At 39.4% G+C, this 21,531-nt stretch overlaps 1 protein-coding gene across 1 annotated transcript in view; it reads right to left on the bottom strand.

The window, feature by feature from the left end:
- Positions 1-4,926: 4,926 nt before the first annotated feature.
- Positions 4,927-21,531, bottom strand: part of COL25A1 (collagen type XXV alpha 1 chain) — a 299,366-nt gene continuing 282,761 nt past the window's right edge. The window contains exons 37-41 of the mRNA XM_031066491.1: positions 20,640-20,666; positions 19,851-19,904; positions 14,311-14,397; positions 11,474-11,512; positions 4,927-10,145 (exon numbers count right to left, since the gene is read on the bottom strand). Of these exons, the coding sequence (XP_030922351.1) occupies positions 10,110-10,145; positions 11,474-11,512; positions 14,311-14,397; positions 19,851-19,904; positions 20,640-20,666 (243 nt within the window). The 3' untranslated portion in view covers positions 4,927-10,109. The remainder of the gene's footprint in view (positions 10,146-11,473; positions 11,513-14,310; positions 14,398-19,850; positions 19,905-20,639; positions 20,667-21,531) is intronic.

The raw sequence follows: 21,531 nt of genomic DNA, 5'->3' as shown, positions 1-21,531 counted from the left end.
CACGCGCGATCCTGCCTTTCCTGCCAGTCCTCGGTCATCCTGGTGGCCACAGCACCACTGCCACAAACATTCGGGAGGGGGGAGAGGAACACAAAGCAGATTATTTAATCAAAATCAGGGCCATAATTCAATGTTCCTCTTTGCCTCTTATGTCCCCAAATCTGTTTGTAAGAGTAAGCTGAGGTATATATGCCCATCAAAGTCAGTATCACTATTTCCGCATTTCTTAAAAAGTGAGGCAAATGAGTAAGATCTACAGCTTGCCAGGTTTTGTACGTGTGCCTAAAGAACCGTGGTGCTCAAATACGTTGGTTCACTCTTAGGTCCAGGCAATATCTAAATATACCTAGTCCTTGATCACTTTGTAACCACAGAAGCAAAAAAGTGACTTGCTCGAATGTGGCATTTCTGCATGGTTACATTGATAACCACCTCGCTGGACATCAAAGCCCACAAGGAAAAAAGGGGAGAATAAGACGAGGGGAAGGAGGACAGAATTCCCATCAAGAGGCATCGCATTTTAAACAGCAAAGAAGCTGCTGGTGGAGCACCTCGGATTTACCTTCTCCCTGCCAAGCACGCACCGTCTCCTCTGGAGGCTGCATGAGCAGACAGCACGAACACTCGCCCACGGCCCTGCTACCCCATCTGTAGCTCGTCTGTGCCACCTGCAGCACTATGTTTGGAAGAGTTTTCAGAGAGCATATGTAAAGCCACACAATTTCCTGCGCTGATGATACTTCCTTTTTCTTGATCAGTATCCAGCAAGTCATCCTAAATTCTGCATAATGAAGAAACACACTTCCTGATTTTTACTTTTTTTTTTTAAATATCTCTGCCAGCAAGCCACCTTTCTGCTTCTCTAGACAGCACTTCTTTCCATCCAGTCATTTACTTGAGCTTCCTCAGTGTTAAATTTGAAGCTTTGACATTCTATACTGCTCCATTGGAAACCTTGCCTCACTAGTCAACAGTAGCAGAAATCATAGCAGCTCCACCTCTACATCCCAGCAGAGACAGCTGCTGCCTGTCTTCAGTGCCTTGTCCAGGCAGAAAGACATAAAAAGACATGAAGGAATTGCCAAAACTGTCAGCCAGGGCAGTATTGTACAGGCAATGATGAAATTCATTGATGGTCCTCAAGGAGAGAACAGGCATTTAGATCTGCTAACATCCAAACAGAGCCAAAGCTAGAGTCTGTCAGGAATGCTCTCTGCAATGCTTTTCCTTTTTGCCTGCACCTCTGAAAACTGGGCAATGATATTTAGCACAGAGTAGATGCAGTTCAAGTTGTACTACACCTTACACACTGACTTAGCAGCAATCCCTGGGTACCAGCAGCATACAAAAGGGCTGGGGCCAGGCAGCATCCAAGCCTGTGAGTCCCAAGGCATTTCAGGAGAGATGGTTTTCCCACACGGGGCTGGTGCCTGCCCTCTGTCGGTACCGAGCACAGCCTCGTCCCTTCCTCCAGGGCTGCTGTCGATGCCAACACCAGAAAATCTCAGCTGTTTTTGCTGATGCACCTCGTCTTGCTCATGTGGAAACCCTGGGCCACAAACAGATTTAAGGTATATATGCAAAATACCGTGCTGCTACTTTAGAAGCATGCACTGACAGCCTGGTATCAGGGCTTTTGTTTCAGGTTTAGCAAAAGCAAATTTGCCCACAGCTAACTTATAACAACAGCAAACCTTACCAGGAAACCTTGAAGTGGCAGGTGAAGTAGAAGTGGGAGATTGTTTCTCTGTTCCTTTAAAGCCTTTAAAGAAAGGGTCGTAACATTCAAGGAAATATCCATCCCTCTTGGCTCATAGTTCTTTCACGCTCTTTTGATACCATGAGCAGGAGCAAGCCTGCCAAGTCTCATGTGTGGAGTCTCTCCCAAGATTAGCAGAGACCCTGACCCAGACACAGGCCTTTGCAGCACCACTTGCCCTCACAATGCTATGCAGTAAATACTGCCAGCTATCTCTTCATGATATATAGTAGGATTAAAACAGTTTCTTTTCTTTCTTTCCAAAATACTTGTGTTTTAGTAAAAAGCCAAAAATACAAACCAAAACATGCAGTTTACTCCATCCTGCTCTGTTTGCTTTACGAACATTTTAATTTTCTTTCTTCCACGATTGTTAATGGGCTTTGTCCTGGCATGGTACCAAAAACCAGCAGCCTGGCTTCCTGCACGAAGGATGAAAAGGAGTAAATATTTCTAACAGTTACCCAAAGTATCCAAGTAAGGTGCCTCTGGCTACCTATGTAACTGTGAAGGAGTTCCTCTGAAAAACAATATATTGCTGGTGCATCCTGAGATGTAAACCCACTGCAGATGGATTTGCTGTGGAAAGTGATCTGCACCAAAGATCTGTTTCAGTACAGAAATTTAAAGATGGACAAACCATAGCTGTCTGCACCTTCTCAGGGACAGGCAGCTGCTTGGCATTTGCTCTGGAAGGGGAATGGACTTGCCTGCGAGTCCATGCAGTGACCGGTCCAGCAGGGCCCCCAGTCAGTTAAGCAAAGGGTGTGTTGGCAACATCTGTTTTTATCAGCTTTATCTCAACCAGAATCAATTACCTCACAACGATTTTAATATACCAAACCGAAGAGAGATCCTAAAAGCTGGCAAAAAGTTACCAGATACTCGTTAGCTCCAGGAGGGAGCAGCCAAAGGTGATGTCAGAAAGACCTCGTGACAGCTCCACTTAGGTGTGGGCACTTTGGAAACTCAGTCAAGCTGTAACCTGCACGTAAAAAAACAATCAGGATATTTATTAGCTATTGAACATTCTGTCTTGGTGTAAGCACATGAAATAAACCCCTGCATCCTGGTTATGTGACAGGAGCCATGTCCACCTTTGATCTGGGAGACAAACTAAAGCAGCTCGAGTACAACTATACTAACAGACAGAGATATCTCTGAAGAGGTTGTGTACAGTATTTTCTGAACTCTACTGGTCATATATATATATATATTTATATACACACACACGCATTTATATGTTCAAGTAGACACCTGAAGACATTAATATAGATAAGACAGATACATATATATATGTACACAAATATATAGATATGTATATTTGCAGCAAACCAATGTGTTTTTTTTACTACATCTAGGAGATGGGAAAGTAGAATGCCCTCCAGCTGGAAATTTCCAGAAGCCAATGGAAGAGAAGACAAATTAGTAACCCTGGGAAGACAGAACCCTGCAGCAACATGACATGTTTTGGCATTCCCTTGTTTTCTTTTGATATGTATTTGGGTGCAGTCATTACTTCTTGCTGGAACATGAAATGCTTTATCAGCTTCTCAGTTTGTTTTGGTGTTTTTTTTGTGGTGGTTTGTTTTTTTAACATTTATGTGTTATTATAATGGAACCACAAGGTGAAGCTGTGTGAGAAGAGGATATAAAAAGCCACTTCTCTTGCATTATTTTTTATTTGGGTAGGGATTAGCAGGTTTAGTAGGTCCACAAGGCAGAGCTGCATAATAGCCTGTAAGTATTTAATTAAAGTTCCATTTAAAAAAAAGAGGCAGAACTGGCAAGCATTTCACATGCAGTCCTGCATGTGCTCTGGCACATCACAAAATTATGCAGGAGGCATGTGAATGGGGGGCAGGGCCAGAGGAAAAGTTATGTCCCATGGCTGCAGCAGGATGGGAAGGCTGTAGGATATTGGTTACCTGAGGTTTGGCCCTGAAGCATCTAAAGGGAGCACAGAAGTGAGAAATAACAGGGATGCTGTCAAAGCATGGAATGGGAAACCCACGGGGTGTTGGCTCTGGCAGCAGCTCAGAACACACGTCTGTGCTTTGGCAGGACATCTAGAGCTGCATTTCTCTTCGAAAGCACAAGAAAGACAAAAGCAAGAAAAGAGCAGGAGTGGCCCCAGCTGAAGCAAGGACAGCACCTGGGTCAGGCTGCCCAGCTGGGGTGACAGCAGCACTTGGAGCCTCGGGGCCATGTGCTCAGCCTGGCACAGCACAGCACATTAAGCTGGAAGTACCCCATCCTGGAAAGGGAGCAAAGATATTTTTAGTCCTTCCAAGAGTCTAAAACAGAGCCAGACAAGATTAATGAACATTTATGGGCATTAGCAAGACTTGATAGGAGAGGCCAAACCTCTCCACCTACAATTCCCTCCACCTGCAGTGACTGCATTTTTGAGGTGATGGAAAGGGAAACAATGTGGAGTGTTCTGTTTGTCTGAAATATTTTGGGATTTAGAAAATCCAAACATTTAAATAATGTGTTCAAGAAATTACAGCTGCTCCTCAGTGTTTTTCTGCCTTTTAAATATTTTGTTCAGTAAGACTCCTGCAAACGTATGTGTCCTTAAACCAGGGTACTTAAAAATAGACCATTTTTAAACAATTATTATTAACATAACAATTATTATAAAACAAACTGTATCTGAGGAGAAGAGACCCTCACATTTTCTAACTTGCACTGTTACTTGTGACACTGTCTGCGCACATCTTTATTTCTCAGCAGTTCAGGTTTATTTTTCACCTTCAGAATTACAGAAAAGGGAAACTGGTGATTTTCAGCTTTATTTCTTCAGATCCCAAGGGGCCTCTGAACTTGCCTAAGCAATAGTTTCAACTTCTGGTGAATACACAGATCCTTTCAACTTTCCCAGAGTGAGGAAAGGCTCCAAGCTCTGCAGTAAAGCTTCTTCCTTACATAATTTGTGGGTGCCCACAGCCTGTGCTGCCTGTTTAGAACAGATAATGAAGAGACACTGCTTTGAAGGGGAAAGACACATTGAGAACACGAAGAGGAAGGTGAGTTTTCCTACTGCACACGTGGCAGAGGCCCTGATTTTTGTGTGAGTGTCTGACACAACTTGGTCTAGACTTCAAACTTCAGGTTGGCACAAAGCAGCACACACGTTTTCCAATCCAGACAGACCAGAACAGTTTTTTGCATCAACATTAAGAACTTTATAGCTATTCAAAATCAGCACCAATGGTTGGATTAATATTTTAATAATTACACACTTTTTACATTATGAAAATAAATCATAAATAGTGTAAAAATAATTCTGAAGATCAACTTCTCAAAAGCAAGAAAAAAAACCTGAAGCACAAAACTAAAAGAAAACAAAACAATATTCAACTGAAAAAACAGGAGAAATTTTAATAATAAAAACAAAAGCATGCTGTTTGATCGGGTTCAATTAAGTCCAGACCAGTGCCCACAAGAAAGTGGTAAATAATAACAAATTAAAATGGGTGATTAAAACCTTGCAATTCTTTACACTACTCATCAAAAGAGGTCTTGTGACATATTTACAGTGCTAAGACACTCAAAATATTTCTAGTATTGATAATATTATGCTGACCCATGTATTTTGCCCCCCAAACACTGAAATCCTTGCCAAATTACTTTTCTTTGTATTTTTATCTCTTCTACTTCATTTATGAGACCATTTGCAATACAAAAATAACGGCACATATAGATGAACTTAAAAAAGTAAAAAATACAAATAAAAATATATAATATTTTCCAAAGGAAAAAGTCAGATACATACATCTTAGCAACATTTTTAAAGTTGTGTGATATTTTTCCAAACATGTACAATAATATAAGAATATCCACATATATGTTAACAATATGTAAAACATTCTTCCACCAACCCAACTCTCCATAATACTTCAGGGAAGTGTGCAAGTACCAATGGGATCTGGGAAATTAATACGATTTCTTTTTAAAATAGAAACAAGTAAAACACTAACGGTCCCAGGTTAAGTTAAGGCCCCCTGCTTTCAAAGAAAATTCAATTTCCAAGCAGCACTGATAATTGGATGCATTTAAAAACAAAATGAAACAAAAACAACACTCCAAATCCCTTTTAAAATACAAACTCCATTTGTTCTGTAGAGTATCCTTTTCAGAAATGATGGTGGCAGGCACTTGTTTCTAAATGCATTTAATGAATCCAACCACCACATAAAATACTTTAATAACAGAGGGTGCAAGAAAACCTTCATTTTTACATTACAGCAACACTGACATCCATAAAAATAAATGGCAGAAAAGAACAAAAAATCAGTGTTAGTTTTAATTCCAGTCACTGAAATAAAATTTTACAATGACTACAAATTAGACTTTCTTTTGACCACTATCTTTGCAGATGTGTTTTCTGTGAGTCTTTAGTGTGAAAATTTAGGAATCTCATTAGGTAAAATACAGAGATTTAAAAATGTAATATAAGATGGTCAAGAAGCAGAGATCAGGAAATTTGAAGGGAAGGGTCAACCTCTGCATGCCTTGAACCTTTCCATCACTTCCAATAAATAGGCCGATAACATCTCTGCAGTTCTTACTGAACTAGCCCCGATTTAGGCAAAACCCCACTGCTGAAGGTGGTAATACCCCCCTCATTACAAAGTGTAACACCTGGGTCCTCCCTCCTGTGTGTCTCAAAGAGCTTTGCAAGGAAAGGGCTCATCTCTGTCCCCTGCCCTTGCTGGGGCTGGGGAGGCACAGCCAGGGGAGGCGCCCTGCATGGCTGAGCCGGGTTTGCCATCCCAGTTCTGGGGTGGCCAGTGGGACCACTCCCTCCACACCCTATGGGGGTCCAGGATCACAGCCACGTATCCTGGCACAGCCCCCAGCCCTGCAAACACCACCCTCCCACCAAAGGCCAGCTGATCTCATTTTGGAGTTGCTCCGTCTCTCACCTGGGCACACGCACCCCATCCATGGGTGCGATGCTCACTGGGGCCAAAGCTAACTGTCCACACCGCACATCAACCTTAAGAATTATTCCTTTTCAAACTCCATACTTTACACATGTGCAGATAAATGGATCTGATTGTTCTGAAACTCTTTCATACTGCTTACACCATAGACTGAAAGAATATACAAACAGCTGGATGAAGAGTATCATTCTGCTTTGCTACACTATCAGAATAGGACATCACAACCAGCAATAAATAAAAATAGAAATCAAAAATACATTGTATCATTGTTCTGTGATTTAACATCTCATGCTTTACCTCAAGAAAAAATAAAGTTTTCCAAAGCATCCTGAAAGAAAGCTTTCCCATAGTTAGTCCATGAATATGAAGACAAAGACCATATATGTCAGACATATTCCATACAGTGCTTAAAAGATTTGTGGCCTCTGTAGCAGGACTTCTGCACAATGTGGCTTTAATACACTGCAGTAACAGATAATTACAAAACTTCATATGAAACAAATACTGAAAACTCTCAACGAAACAAGGATTAATCATACCTGAAAAGTCAGGGATATAGAAACTGTGTAGACTAATACCACTACACATTTCTACAACTGAAAAGACTGGTAGAGGAACTACTGTTCCTGTCACAAACTAAAGAAAAAAAATCATATCTATTTGGAGGAATGCCACTAAAAGATACAACAACACACTGGCAGTTCAAACTGTAGCTTTGCCATCAAAAGGAAAAAGATATACTAGCACCAGAAATAGTTGCTTCTTGAACAAAACAAACACGTTGCAAGTCTTCACAGGGTGCTTTTCTTGATGAAATATTGAAACAAATTCTCTTTTTTTCTTCTTGTACTGACCATGCAACTTTTCCAGATATTTTAAAGTTTCATTTCAATCCAATCTGAGATGCAAGTATTAATGCCAAATCTATATATGTAGTTTAACCATTCAAATGAAATTGTTTATCTACTGCTCACTCATGGTTATTTAAAAGGAATAAACATTCCATGATACTGAACAACACAAAGGCTAAAAAAGCCAAGTAAGATTATTTGAAAAGTATTCCTACCTGCTGGAAATTTAATAAAGAAATTAATTTACAAGACAGAAAAGAAAGCAAATGAAGGTGCTGAAGTGTTTCTTCAGTAGGGTCTCAGTGTCAGGGAGTTAAAGGAGAATTGAGTTTTGACTAACATTTAACAGTAGCATCTATAATTATTTCCTGAATGACAAAACCATGGGCCAAAGCTCTGCTAGCTTTATTGGTGCATATAGAAATGGATGCTAGGAGGGCAGTTAAAAAATATAAGTACACAAATTAAATAAAAGGAAAAGAAAGTGCTAATTATTTATCAGCATTATTTATCTCGCCAGATGATAAACATCCTACTTGATTTTGCATGTAAATACTCTGAAGGACCTTTAAAAAATATTTCATCTTACTGTATTGATTGCCAGTATTCGATATCTTAACAAACATTCAGCTTCTGGTCTCCACATGTACCATCCACCCAGCCAAAAGTGCCAAGTCAGCACACTGGCACAAGCGACTCTTTTCTGATGAGTTTGCTCCTCACCCAGCCTGCTGGTTCTTTGAGACACTGCTGCCTCAACAAGCAGCCTGAAAGTGGCAGCTCAGAGGCTTACAGAGCGCTGCTCCTGTCATCCCTCTGAAAGGCCCTCAGCGGTGTCATCACTGTAACTCCCTGGTAACGTTTTATATTCTGTCTGTCCCTCCTGAAGGTTCCCACTGTTGAAATAATCTACTACTCTAACAGGTTGATACTTGCATCTCTGAAAATTTAGGGAAAGCAAAACATATTTCCTTATTTCTGTGAACACATTTCTTACTATTGGAAAGAGGGGATTGAGCAGTAAAAATACACATGTATTCAGGGTATAGTGTGAGAATTTTGTTTTTATTAGTACGATAATACTAATTGGAGGCCACTAAATTGACTTTTTGCTTTAAAAATCTGAGTTTTCCTCAATTAAAAGCTGGGTTTGACTCCAATATACCAAAATGAAAATAAAGATTCATCAAAGAGAAATATTAAATTATAGTGGCATTTCCATTGATCTGAGATTGTGAAGCAATACAAAAAGTGTGACCCCATCTTCACATGATTTAGAAACGATGGAGCCAGGAAAAATGTGTGTTCCAAGATGGGCATAAGGTGCCCTTGTATGAATGGAGACAAGCTGTCTTCTTCAACTTAGTTTTGGTCTACATATGAAAGACAACTCCTCAGAAAAAACCCTCCTAAAAACGGGATGATTCTGCTATATACATTAGGAACAGAAATGATATAAAAAGAATTTCCATCTGCCAAATATGGCACCATTTCTCATAAATTATACTCTCAAACTAACTTCAGTGCACCATATGAAAACTCAAAATTGTAAAAAATACCTTGTGGCAAAACTACAAATGTGCACAAATTACGTATTTCAAGCAATAAAAAAAAAAAAAAGTGGAGAAGGAAATGTTTCTCTAGAAAGCCATCTGAACAGAAAGGGAGAAAAATCAACACATTTAACAGTGGAGCGTGGTGCTAAGCGTGCAGTGATAATCACACAGAATTGTTTCTCTCCAATGGTTTTTGAGCAATAATGTCCACTAAAATCACCGTAACAACATAAAAGGAGCAAGATGAATACACCATTCTGTGAAACATAAAAATAAACTCTTTCTCTTCTAGACTTAAAGGCTTCAAAGACTCTGAAATAAAAACTGTTAATACTGAAACAAGACGAATATGTGGCTTGAAAGTATTTTCTTCAATGCCATCATCACAAATGTTGAATAGATTATTGAAATGCATTCTTTATGGCAACAGAAACAGGAAAAGGAAACAAAACCAACCATTGCTTCCAAATTCCCGTGGAGAAGTTCAGCTAGTTATGTGTAATTTAAAGTGAACAACCTGAAAACCACACCATGATACATACATCTCTGGTCAGTTCCATTGTTATCCTCCTCTGGAGGATGATCTGATTCATCCCCACCTCAAGAGTGCTTTCTCCTCCAGCAGTCCCAAAATACAACATGCAGAGCGCATACACTCTGTCCGTCCTCCAGTGAGGCTGAGAAGCATCTGGTCTCAGGTGGTGTCTGCCATCAAATGATCCCTGCAGCACCTCTGTAACCTTTTCAAACAACCCACAGAGAAGTCTGGTTTCTTCTTCAAACTTCTGTCCCCCTGACGAAGGACTCGACAGGGCCTATCGTGAATGTCTTCACGGCTGTGAGCAGTGCAAGGCAAACCGACGCTGATCAACAGGCGGGGCCCTCTCTGATCCAAGGGGCCACGTATCCCGCAAGAATGGAAGCCATCCACCTGCAGCTGGAATGCTATTCCCCAAAAATTCAAGGCCTCTCTCTATGCTCCTCTGGTTTATCTCTTTTTAGCAATGAGCCATGGTGTGACTCCCTTGAGATGACAAAAGGAAATGACTCAGAAGCTGGAATCAAAGGCCACCATCAGCAGCCACTCATGATCACATAGCAGGCAGGTCTGGCACACACACTCATGCTTTTAGTGCACACGAGCAGATGCGGTGTCATGGATCAGTGACGTGCTTAAGATGGACATGGAAGCCAAGTCAGTAAACTCCAACAGCAGCTGGTACAGTACATTTCATAGCATTTTGCTCTTATTTGGTCACAATTTCTTGTAAACTAGTTCATGGCACTCATTGTCCATGCACATCCACAAGCCAAAATATAAGAATTTACAGAAATATTAATTTCTATTATTGATCATTGTTTTGAGATCTCTCCCATTAGAGAGACAATCTTTGCAGGTTTATCCTGCAGTTATTGTATCATCTAACTGCAGATGTAGGTGAAAAACAGATGTACTTATGGACTATTGCAAACAAGTAGAAGCAGCTACATGTAAACATATCTCAGACTTGTAAAATCAAATTTTCAGTTCTCAACTATAAATAAAAAAAGTGGAGCACTATATACACAACTTCATGCTTGTAAGGTTAGATTCATCACTGCAGAGACAAAAAGAGATACAGATTAATCAAATTAGTAAGATATTTCAGACATCTATTACAAATACATAGATATGGCAGAGTTGCAAATATGGATAGTAATTTCCTCAGCACCAACTATTCTTCAGAGATAAATGCACACAGGATTTCACTTATGCTTCATGTTTTCTGATATATTATATGCCAGTATCCCTCCAATTATATTATTCTGAATGCTGTGTTTTTAAATCAAGCATTGTCTAGGTTAAATCTTTACTAAAATAATGTCACCAGTTAATATTGCCATCAATCACAAAACCCAGGAGGATTTATTGAAGAATAGAAAAGAAAGGCAAAGAAAAGGTCATGATACGCTGTCCTTCTCAGTATCTCAGAAAGCCAATATAATAACAGATTGACAGATATATTTGACCAAAATGCCACATCCATGAGCTTTTATAATGAATAGGAAGCAGTGATCATCTGCAGAAACTAAAGGATGTGTGAGTCTTCATGTGAAAAAAGAAAAGCCTTGGACTTTTCACAAAACTAATGCCAACTATTTCTACAGTACTGCCTTGATGAATTATTCTACATAAATTTCAACATATCACATGAACTACTGTCATGGACAGGTCTGATCTTGCATTGCTGGATATGTCTGTCTAGGAGTCTCTGAAGTATATCTTGATACTGTTCAGTATGATTGTGACAGTCACTTCTGTGTTCTAAGGATACACTGGTTCCTGAAAAGAAAAAGCTCTGCCCATCCTACCTTTTGCCAGCAGCCAGGCATTGGTAATCCATCAGGACCCTGTTTCAAGGGGAGTAAAAGGATGAAAAGGAAAAAAAAGAGCATAAATAAGTTTGACAGGATAGATATTTCATCAACATCTGTTAGAACAGCTGGAGCAAATTTGACTTTCTATCTAAGAAGTAGCTCCCAGTTAACTTATTTCCTCTCTTATTCTCAAAGTGAAGGTAAAGCCAAAGGCTGTAAGGTTTACACTGTAAATACATACATGTGCTTCTCTGCCATAAAGATTTGGGTTTTTTTCTAGACCATTAGAACTTCTTCATCAGTTTCTTATTGCTACTAGAGCATGGGTTACATGTTATTTTAACTATCTGTTTTATTCACAATAATCTGTATCTGAATGTACAAGATCAGTGAGAAAAAAAATACTATCACTTTTATCTGGAGAGTATTATGTTTTATGGGCTCCTTGTTCAAAGGTCACCCTGTGATAAAACAGCAAGACTCGAATGGGAGTAGGATCTTTTCACTTTCAGCATCAGTTTTTGAATGAAGCAGCGAAATCCTAAGGCCTGAACATACCCTGAGTGCCACAGTGGAAGAACAGTGGGAGCAGGGCAGCACAGCACCACTGATTATTTCAATGCTTAGACAATACAGCCATCTCATTTCTTCTCATGTTAGTGAGTCACTCCTTTTAATGTATCATTTCTACCTTCACGTTTCTCCATGCATCCAGTAAGATCAGGGCCAGCTTTTGACCAGAGTCATACTGGTTTTCATGGATCTAATTCCAATTTACATGGCTGCCCAGGGTTTATTCAGGGAGTTATATGCTCAGAATTAGGAGCACATACAATGTAACTAGACTATGAATAAGCAGAAAAAAACCCCAGAATTTAGAATATCAATACTTAATGTTAACCTACATGTGAAGATAATGGTTAATATGGATTTTTGAATATACTTGCATGTGGTCTGGTGTGAATTACTTGCTGCTAAACAAGAGAGAGTGCTGCATGCTAAACAGCTTATTCTAGCAATTATCCACAAACAGAATATTTTTGATCCATCAATGATTGTTAGTAAATCTTCACATATAAATGGTAATACAGAGACAGAGAAACATTTCTAAATTCCAAAAGCATGCTTGATTATCCCCAACAAAATATGAGATATGGTTACCATTAATTGGAAGCAAACAACATGGACTATGGAATAATCTTAATGGACTATGTATTTACAATTAAAAAGCAAGTGACTTCAAATAGAAGTGCTACAGTCAAAATAAAACCTACTTAAATTTAACATTCATCTCAGAGAACCGTGCTTAACCACCAAACAATATCAGAACATGCAGATCAAATTTTACTGTGAACAATTAAAAAGAAAATCCTCCTTGTATCTTTTAGGAAATGTGTATGTACTATTCATTTGGGGTTTTCTTTCTTAAATGGAAAAGAGCTCCAACTTACTTTATCACTAAATAAAAATCATTGTTGCCAGATTGGTACAAGGGAGAAGGTCAAGAAGTAGCATTTTAGTATAGGTGGGAACTTGAATTCATGCTAGCATAGGGTGGGGAGTGTTGTGTGTATTCCAGGAGGGTAAGTTCCAGGGGTAAGACCATTAAATTGGTGACATTAAATAACAAAGACAATGAGGGTTTGGGCTGCAGACTGTTATATTCTTACAAACATCAGGTAAGCTTTTTATTTCCAGATGTGTTTGAATACTCTGATGAACAGGCCAGACACCACAAACATCACTTGTGGATGGTCTGGAAGCCAAGCTCCAGCTTGGCTTACTGAAAACCTTGATTTTTAGAAACAGTATTTACATCCCTCTGTTTGTGACTGTCATTTTGGCCAAATTGTGAAAGCATGCTCCTAAGATGGCAAGGATTTGGGAGGAAGACCAAGGTGCAGAGTAGCTATGGGAGAGGCCAGGGTGTGGAACTGAGCCAGTGCAGACAGAAGTCATCAGACTTGATTAGAGGAGAACATTGTGCTGGATTTCTACAACTTGGGTTCAGGGTGAGTGAGGCAATGGGTATTGCAAACCAATGATTCTCAGGGAAAATGTAGGAAGGGCACAAACTTATAAATTACCAGGTGATGTGGGAGCAAATTGCTGAGAGTTAGGCTTAAGGTGTCAACAAAAACTTGTGTTCTCTCACTGCAGTTATGATCACTTGAAGCAGCTGGTTTGTCCATGCACATGCACATGTTACATGAAAAATGTAAAGTCAGCTCAGAAAAACATTATTTTACATTGAGAATGGCTGACTACAAACGAAGGAACTGCATGCAGGGTTGGTAGGAAAGAGAAATACTGTACCAATTGGCAAGGGGCATCCAGCCCATCCAGGCCAGGCTGGCCTGGCTCCCCTTTTTCCCCCTTAACTCCACGGAATCCCTGTTTGTAAAGATTAACTTGCAATGTTACTGTCAAAGAAATGCCTTCAGTATTGACTTAAACGGAGTGAACAACAAACAACAGAGAGGCAAGAGGAACAAGCTGACTGCTTATGATTTAAACCTGTGGAGCACTGATTCTGGCACATTCCAAATTTGGCACCTTTCCAATGTATTTTGCAGAAAAAATGAAAAAAATAGCCCCAAAAAACCCCACTATCAAAAACTCACAAATGTAGCCCAAAGTTCTTAAGTCTGGTGCTTTAACCCCAACTAGGAGGTTTACAAACAAAGTCTGCTCCAGAATTTGCACTTGAGATGAAGCTGTGTTAACAAAGGGCGACAGGTTACACAGTAGCTGGTGCTTGTTCCTCTCCCCTCATCTCTTATTCCACCAGTTTACAGCAGGATGACTGATCTACGACAAGCGAGACGTACCAATGGGCAAGGTGCATCTAATCCAGGAGCACCCTGTTCTCCTTTCTCCCCTTTAGGCCCTTTTTTGCCTTTCTTTCCCTTTTCCCCCTGTGGATACAACAGTTTGGATAAAACAAGTTTCATTCTTTTGAAAAAAAAAATAAAGAAAGAAAGATTGGGTTTAAAGTTTGGGTTTTTCTTTTTAAGCCAATGGAGAGCTGAAAGGACACTTACCACTGTGTTCAGGTTTGCATGGTGCATTATGTGGAAAAATAAATTATATGATCACAAGCAAGAACTGCAATCAGTCTCTATTAGTTTGTGTTGGTATTTCGTATCAGTATTATGAATGTTTTGAAACCTAGAACAGGGCTTGAAATCATTGATTTCTTGAGACAGAGGCAAATCTGCAAATCCCCCCAATCTGCAGTCCAAAATAAGAGGTCTCCCATTTTGATAAGCGATAGCACTGAAGGGTACATGCTCACTAAGCTGAACTTGTCAGCTTCCCAGAGGACTTGCCACTAGTCAGAAGTAACTTTGGGAGAGCAGAATCCATCAGCAGAGTGTTTTGATAAAAGACCTGTGGCACAGATGCTTCACAGAGATGACTGACTCAATTCCATCAGCTTCCAGGGTGTCACAACAAGGGTGAACCTGGCCCTGAGCATCCTTTACTAACTGACCGTCTGCACTCTGGTAAGAGTTTGGAACAAATCCTGTTCTCTGTGGTGTCCATAGAAACCCATGGACATCACTGAGGGTGCACTGCTGTCACTCCAAATACAACAAGACCATTTCAAACCCTGTTACAGGAATCAAAACACTCACACTGCTTGATGGAGAGGTGCTATGACACTTCCAACAATTTCATATTGTCTTGGTATCATAAAGTAATCAGAAGGGGTAATTAGATTATTTATTTAAGCATTTCAACATTCAAATATTCTGTCTGCTGCAGGCAATGATTCATCTATTTGTTTTACCAAAATTCAATCCTTAGATTTTACATTGTTTTCTTTTTAAATGTGAAACTTCCAATGCTTTCATTCTCAGGGCAGTTAGTTGATTCCCCTCAACAAACGTACCTGTAAAGACGACCTCACCTTCAAGCAGTGTAAAAGGTTTAGAGAGTTCATTTTATAATTGATTTCACACCAGTTGATCACAATGGTAAATGAGTTTCAGGTTGCTCTCAATTTCACAAAAAATCAAAAAGGGATCACTTAAAAAAAAAAGAAATTGGACTAGGATTGTAAAAAATGGGATAGGAAGGATGAGTAAATCAGGATATCACAAAGAAGTGGGAAAAATAGTCATAGGAAAATTAGTATAACATCGGAGAACCAGCAAGTGAGGTTGTGGCTATTGGGAGGATTTAATTTGTGAGGAAAAGGGTAAAAAAGACATAGGAATTGTAAGGAATGAGGGTAGAAGGAGAAGGAAGGAATGCCCCTTTGGAAAGACAGACAGATTTTGGTGAAGCATATTAAATAGACATTTAACTTGTTCCACACCAGTAGAGAAAGGCTTAATCCATTAACAATAGAGAAACATAATTTTATACTTAAAAAACTTCATATAAATAATATTTTAAAAAGGAAGGAAAGCACATTCATCATTTCATATAACAGCATAATTGACATATTCAAATAAAACAAAATGTTCCATGAACAAAACATACTGCATTCATGTCAAAGCAAAATTTACTTGTCTATCTTTTCTGTGTGCCAAAAGGTCACGTGATAATATTTGGAAAAACAGCAACCCAAACATTGCCAGTCCTTACCAAATGATAAGACTGTGATGTAAAAAAATCCTCACAAGACAAGAACCATAAATTGGCTACATTTCCATCTTAAACCTATAAAGATGACAATGTAGCAGAGAAACCCAACAGCTTAGGGTCAAATGTTGTGCTGTTTGTGCTCAGTGTAGGACGAATATATTTGCAATGAGTGTATGCAAGAACAAAGCATTGACATACTCCAAAAAGGATTCTGAAAATGAACAGTACAGTTTGGTTTCTGACTATGTTTAAATTTTTTTTTGGTTTTTTTTTTTGTTTTTTTAACTCTTTGTTTTACAAGCCAGCAGGTAACTATTTTCAACTTCCAGTTTTGCAGGCAGATCTAGGATCTTACTCAAACCAATGCAACAGTTACCTGTGTAGAAAAAATCAGAATTTCCTGGGTACTTTACTACTTTTTCCATCGACTGACTACCTTCTTTTTAATCTTTGATCTTTACTCCTTATCCTGAACTATAGAAACTCACAGGAGTTATGGGGATTCTACATGTGATGAGGATAAAAAATCCTTTCTGTCCTTCCTCAGCACCTAGAGAAATAAAGAATTGTAGCACTTCTGCAACATCATTATGGTTGGAACAATCTGCAATCCTCATAAGCACAGATTTTCATCAATGGAGAGTGCAGGGGAAAAGGATAATGCCTTTTCACCCTCTGTTCAGACACACCGTACTCCTCTGTCAAATACATAACAACAGTCACAAATCTGCATCTGGGACCGGAGGCCACTTCCCTCCCTTCCCCACAACATGATCTCTAACTTTGGTTAAAGCCTATTTGTTTCTGAAAGAATTTTTTTTTCTATTCCTACAACTCGAAAATACAAACCTTTTTTTGTGAGGAGTGCTCCTGGACTATAATTTTATATGAGTAATTACAGCTAGAACACTTTAAAAAATATTTTTACAGCCATGTTAAGAAGACATAATGCAGACACTGACTTGCTTTCACAGCAGCAGAACTACTGATGGGCTAAAATACAGATCAGCAGCCTAAGCCTCATCTCAAACTTAGGAAGTAAAGATTTATTCCCTGCATGTCTATGAAAAAAGTGTCACTGGTTCTCTTTAGAATGTTCATAACGATATGTATTTTTGCAGTGCAATTTAAGTTTCTTAACTAGAAACTCACTAATCTCAATTTGTGTAATATCAGACCAATAGCCAATATTGTAGAAAAAATATTTCTTTAAATATTAATAAATATTTAAAAACCAAGAACTCATAAGCTAGATTGTCAAATTGTTTATTTGTTATTACAAAAATGGTTTATCTGTTGAAATGGGTGCTGTTACACCAATTTGGTCATAGATAATTAGTAATTTACATAAGGAAAACCTTATGTAGAACACAAAAGACTTGTTATAATGAGAACTTGGATTTATTGCACTACTTTGCATCTTTTGAGAGTCAGCTTTCTATTTGGAGAAGAAACTATTGATGCAGCTCAAGTAATTTTGATGAAATGTTCGCTTACGTGATATAAATAGTCCCTAATTTCTGGGAAAAATCAGTTTAAACTAATTTTTAAACATGTAACAGACTTGCTAACTACTTTATTCCATGCATTCTGCTCAAGAGACAGGGTTTGCCTTTTCATGAATTTTTAGGGGGATGGAGGACCAGAGCTCTTAGGAGATGTGTCCTGCAGCCCAAGAGAACAAGTCTCCACAGGCAGCCTAAATCACAACTGAACTCAAAAAAGGGTGTAGCTGTGCCACACACCATTCCACATAAAATTCCCTCACTCCCTTGCAACTGGAAGTCCCATGTTTGACTTACCTAGTCAGTCCCTAAGAATCAAGTCTAATATCCAAAAGCAGCACACTGGACACTGGAACATTAAACATTTTTACATCCTGAGTGCTGAATCTCATCTGTTCCATTTTCACATTGTATTTGTGTGAGTGAGATTTTTACCAGCTTTCCGTATTTTCTTCCAGAAATCTTCTGGAGCTCTGGTGGCTGAAATTTGTCTGTCTTATCTGCTCTAGTTGCACATGGAAACACAGACTCAAAGTGTGGCTGAAAGGGAGTTCTGGAGGTTGCCTAAGATTCCCATTGTGATCAGGATGATTCCTGACCCTAGGTCAGCTCAGACCAGACCAGGTTCTGCAGTGCTCCTTGGGCAGGAGCACCTCGTGGTCCTGTGTTTCCCCATTTGCAATTACTCAGAAGATTTTTGCTCTATCATTTTTTTATCTCCCCTTTTGAGTAGTTTGGCCATCCCATTGTCAGACTAAGCCAGTCCCCTTCCTCCAGCCTCTACCACTGGTTGTGTTTGCCCCAGACCCCTGCCAGCTTGGTAACCTTCTTACTCTTCAATTTCTTCTTGAACTGTGAGGCTCAAAAGACAGTATTTAAGCAGTATTTAAGGCAGTATTTAAGCAACCTCACTGGAACTATTAGAGAGGCATAATTACTTATTTTTATCTTCTGGACACAACTCTTTGAATGTATCCCAGGGTGAGAACACACTGTTAAGCTCACTCAATTTGGCACCTGCTGTAACTCCCACTTAGCACAAAGAGCATTTTGACCATCACCTCTCTGAGCTGGCTGTTATCAGTTGCACCTTCAGACTGACAGCTGCTCCCAAGGAGAAAAGCTGTTCACTGGTGGCAGATAGACCTGTACTCTGGCAGCAAGCAAGGGCTCACCATTCATTGTGATTACTCTGCCAGGTCAAACACTGCTTTATAACATTCATGGTGCACCTGCTTAAACAACTGTTGTTCTGCAAAATCAGTACCTTACCAACGATCTCTGAGCTCAAAAGAAAGAGCAATACAGCAAGGGACAAAGGGAAGGATGGATTTCATCATACCCTTTTCAATGCATTCTTGGGAAGTGTTTTGCCTAACCAGATTAAGAAATGGAGATGAACTCTAACACTCATGGCGACTTTTTAGGCCTGCTTCTTGTTTAGGACACCATAATGAGAAATTAATACAACCTAACCCTGCATATGTCAGCTTGACAAGAACATTGGTCTGAGCTAGAAAAATCATCTGCTCCATGTATGGACTTTTACATTAAGTGGCTTGGTGTGAGTTCTAAATCAGGAATTTTAGCAGCTGGGCTTTGTGTTGGGTAGAAATGTGAGAGATTTGCTCATGAAGTTTCTCTACACATACATTAAGTCCTGCATTGCTTTTTACTAAAGAGATTTCTAAGTCACTGTGTCTGGACACTGAAAATTAAGTCAAGCTGTTTCTGTTAACTTCACTGTCTAGTTGGTTTACCAGAATGGTAGAATATATGATTCAATTTAAATCCACAAGGATCACAAAGTCCTTAACTGCAAATAAAACAGCGCCAAAAATAAAAATTCAAACAGTTCTTGTCTTAGACACTTGGTGTGGAACAGGTAGCATGTACAGGCATGCTACACCAGGATCAACCATTAGTGTGCAAATACTGCCAGGGAACAGAGTGGGGCTCTTCAGTATAAAATCACTACCACAACAACTAATGTCTCCATTAAATATTTCAGGACTTTCAACAAGTGCAGGATGGATTGGAGAAAATGAGCCTAAAAAAAAAGGCTGTGCATTGGGACATGTTGGTATTTCTAGTCCTGTACATACATTTTTATGGTTTTTCACGATTTTGCTCTAGCGTGTATCTGTGACTTGCCTTTTGGCACACAGTAAAAACAAAGGTAAATTTTAATGAGACAATTTATAGTGTAAAGACAGCAGAAGTGATTAGCTGAGGAATCAAGCAACAGTTATGAACACTATGGTCACCTTTTCTCCCTTTTCTCCTATATCACCCTTTTCTCCTCGAGGACCAGGGAAACCCTATAAAAACAAAGCGGACAAAGATAGGTTGACTTTTATTAACATGCAGATTAAGTTCTCAAATACTCCTGGAAAACCTAAAAGGTTGATTTCACTATGTGCTCTGTACATATATTATATGTGGACACATGCACAGACACAAGAGCATGTGAAACAAGTAAGCCACAGAGGTTGGTAGAGACATTTTGGCAGCTACAGGAAGAAACCATGCCACTCAAACTAGCCATCATCCATGCTCCATAGCATAAATACATTCTTAAAAAGACTCCTCCAAGTTAGAGATTTCAGTGTAGGACTACAGAAGAAGACTTCCAGTAAGTCTTTTTAGCATGCCAAGGAAAGAGCCTATCCCAAACATATCCCTTACAGGCTACGGAATTATTCTCTTTAATTAGAACAAATTTAGTTAACTAAGTGCTAAGTGACCCCTTGTTCTTCTACAAATGAATTGTCTGAATATTTTCTTAGCAAGCATTTTTTCAGCCTACTGACATCGAAAGGACCAAGTACTGGTATTGCTGAGCACCACTATCTGGGGGTGTCTGTCGATAAGGGCTGTACATTGCACAATCTTTGTCCTCTTTAGCACAGAGAAAGAGCAAACACAGCACTCAGCACACCCTCTGCAGGTCCTGCATGCATGCTAAAGGGCAGCAAAGGTGTTGTGCTCCACAAGGGATTCTTGGCAGACTCTTACCAACCCCTGAGGGTGCCCTGGTCACACACATTACTTACATCGAGGCCAGGCTCGCCGTCTTTGCCCTGCCAAAGAACCACAGGAACTGCATTAGTTTCCCTCAGACAATGACACTGCTGCCCATGCTTAACATTTCCAGGAACTGATAACCTGGCTGCAAAATTTTCACTTGACTGTAAAATTTTGTTTGCAGGCAGATTCCAAGAGCAAGTAAAAAATACAAAACCAGCTAAAAACTTATAAAATTTTATTTTTAGTTCACAGGAATAGGAAACAGAAATAGGATTTTTTTTAAAAAAATTAACTCACAAAGGTGATCCTCACATAAAAATGTGTGGCAAGCTAATTTAACACTCCATGGAGCCTGAAAACTGTCTCCAGCAACTGACTCCTGATCCAATTAAATGGATCCAATTAAACCACAGGTCTGTATTCCAGCTTAAATTAATTAATCAAACGGATTAGACTGGAGAGGGTATGGAAACACTAGAAGTCTCCTGGAAAGGCTGGTTGTGCCTGGCCAAGCACTTTTACATGACTTTCCTGGCGTCAAAGTACAGAACAGACTTGTGTATATGTACACACCTGACCCAGTCATTAGCAGTGTAAACAGGGAAAGTCAACTGATTTTATTGGAGATATCGTTGTCAGGTCAAAGGAAGTTCTCCTTCATATTTTAGAAATAGATAACATAATTAAAATTATTGATTTAAAACAAATAATTTCACCTGTGAGTGAGCAACAATGAAATTGTCACGTAACTTCTGAGTAGATGGCACAGAAATGAAAACAAAATGTGTCTCTGAAGCAACAAACAAAATAAAAACATAATGGAGAAGAAACCTTGCAGAATGGAAATCCAAGCAGCATACTGACATGAAGAAATTCAGAGCTTTCCACAGTTCCTCCTGAACTCCTGGTACTCTCACA

The sequence above is a fragment of the Geospiza fortis genome, unplaced genomic scaffold (genome assembly GCF_000277835.1).
Source record: "Geospiza fortis unplaced genomic scaffold, GeoFor_1.0 scaffold11, whole genome shotgun sequence".
Classification (NCBI taxonomy): domain Eukaryota; kingdom Metazoa; phylum Chordata; class Aves; order Passeriformes; family Thraupidae; genus Geospiza; species Geospiza fortis.
Note: the sequence above shows the minus strand (reverse complement) of the source record. Positions and strands in the feature narration are given on the sequence as shown.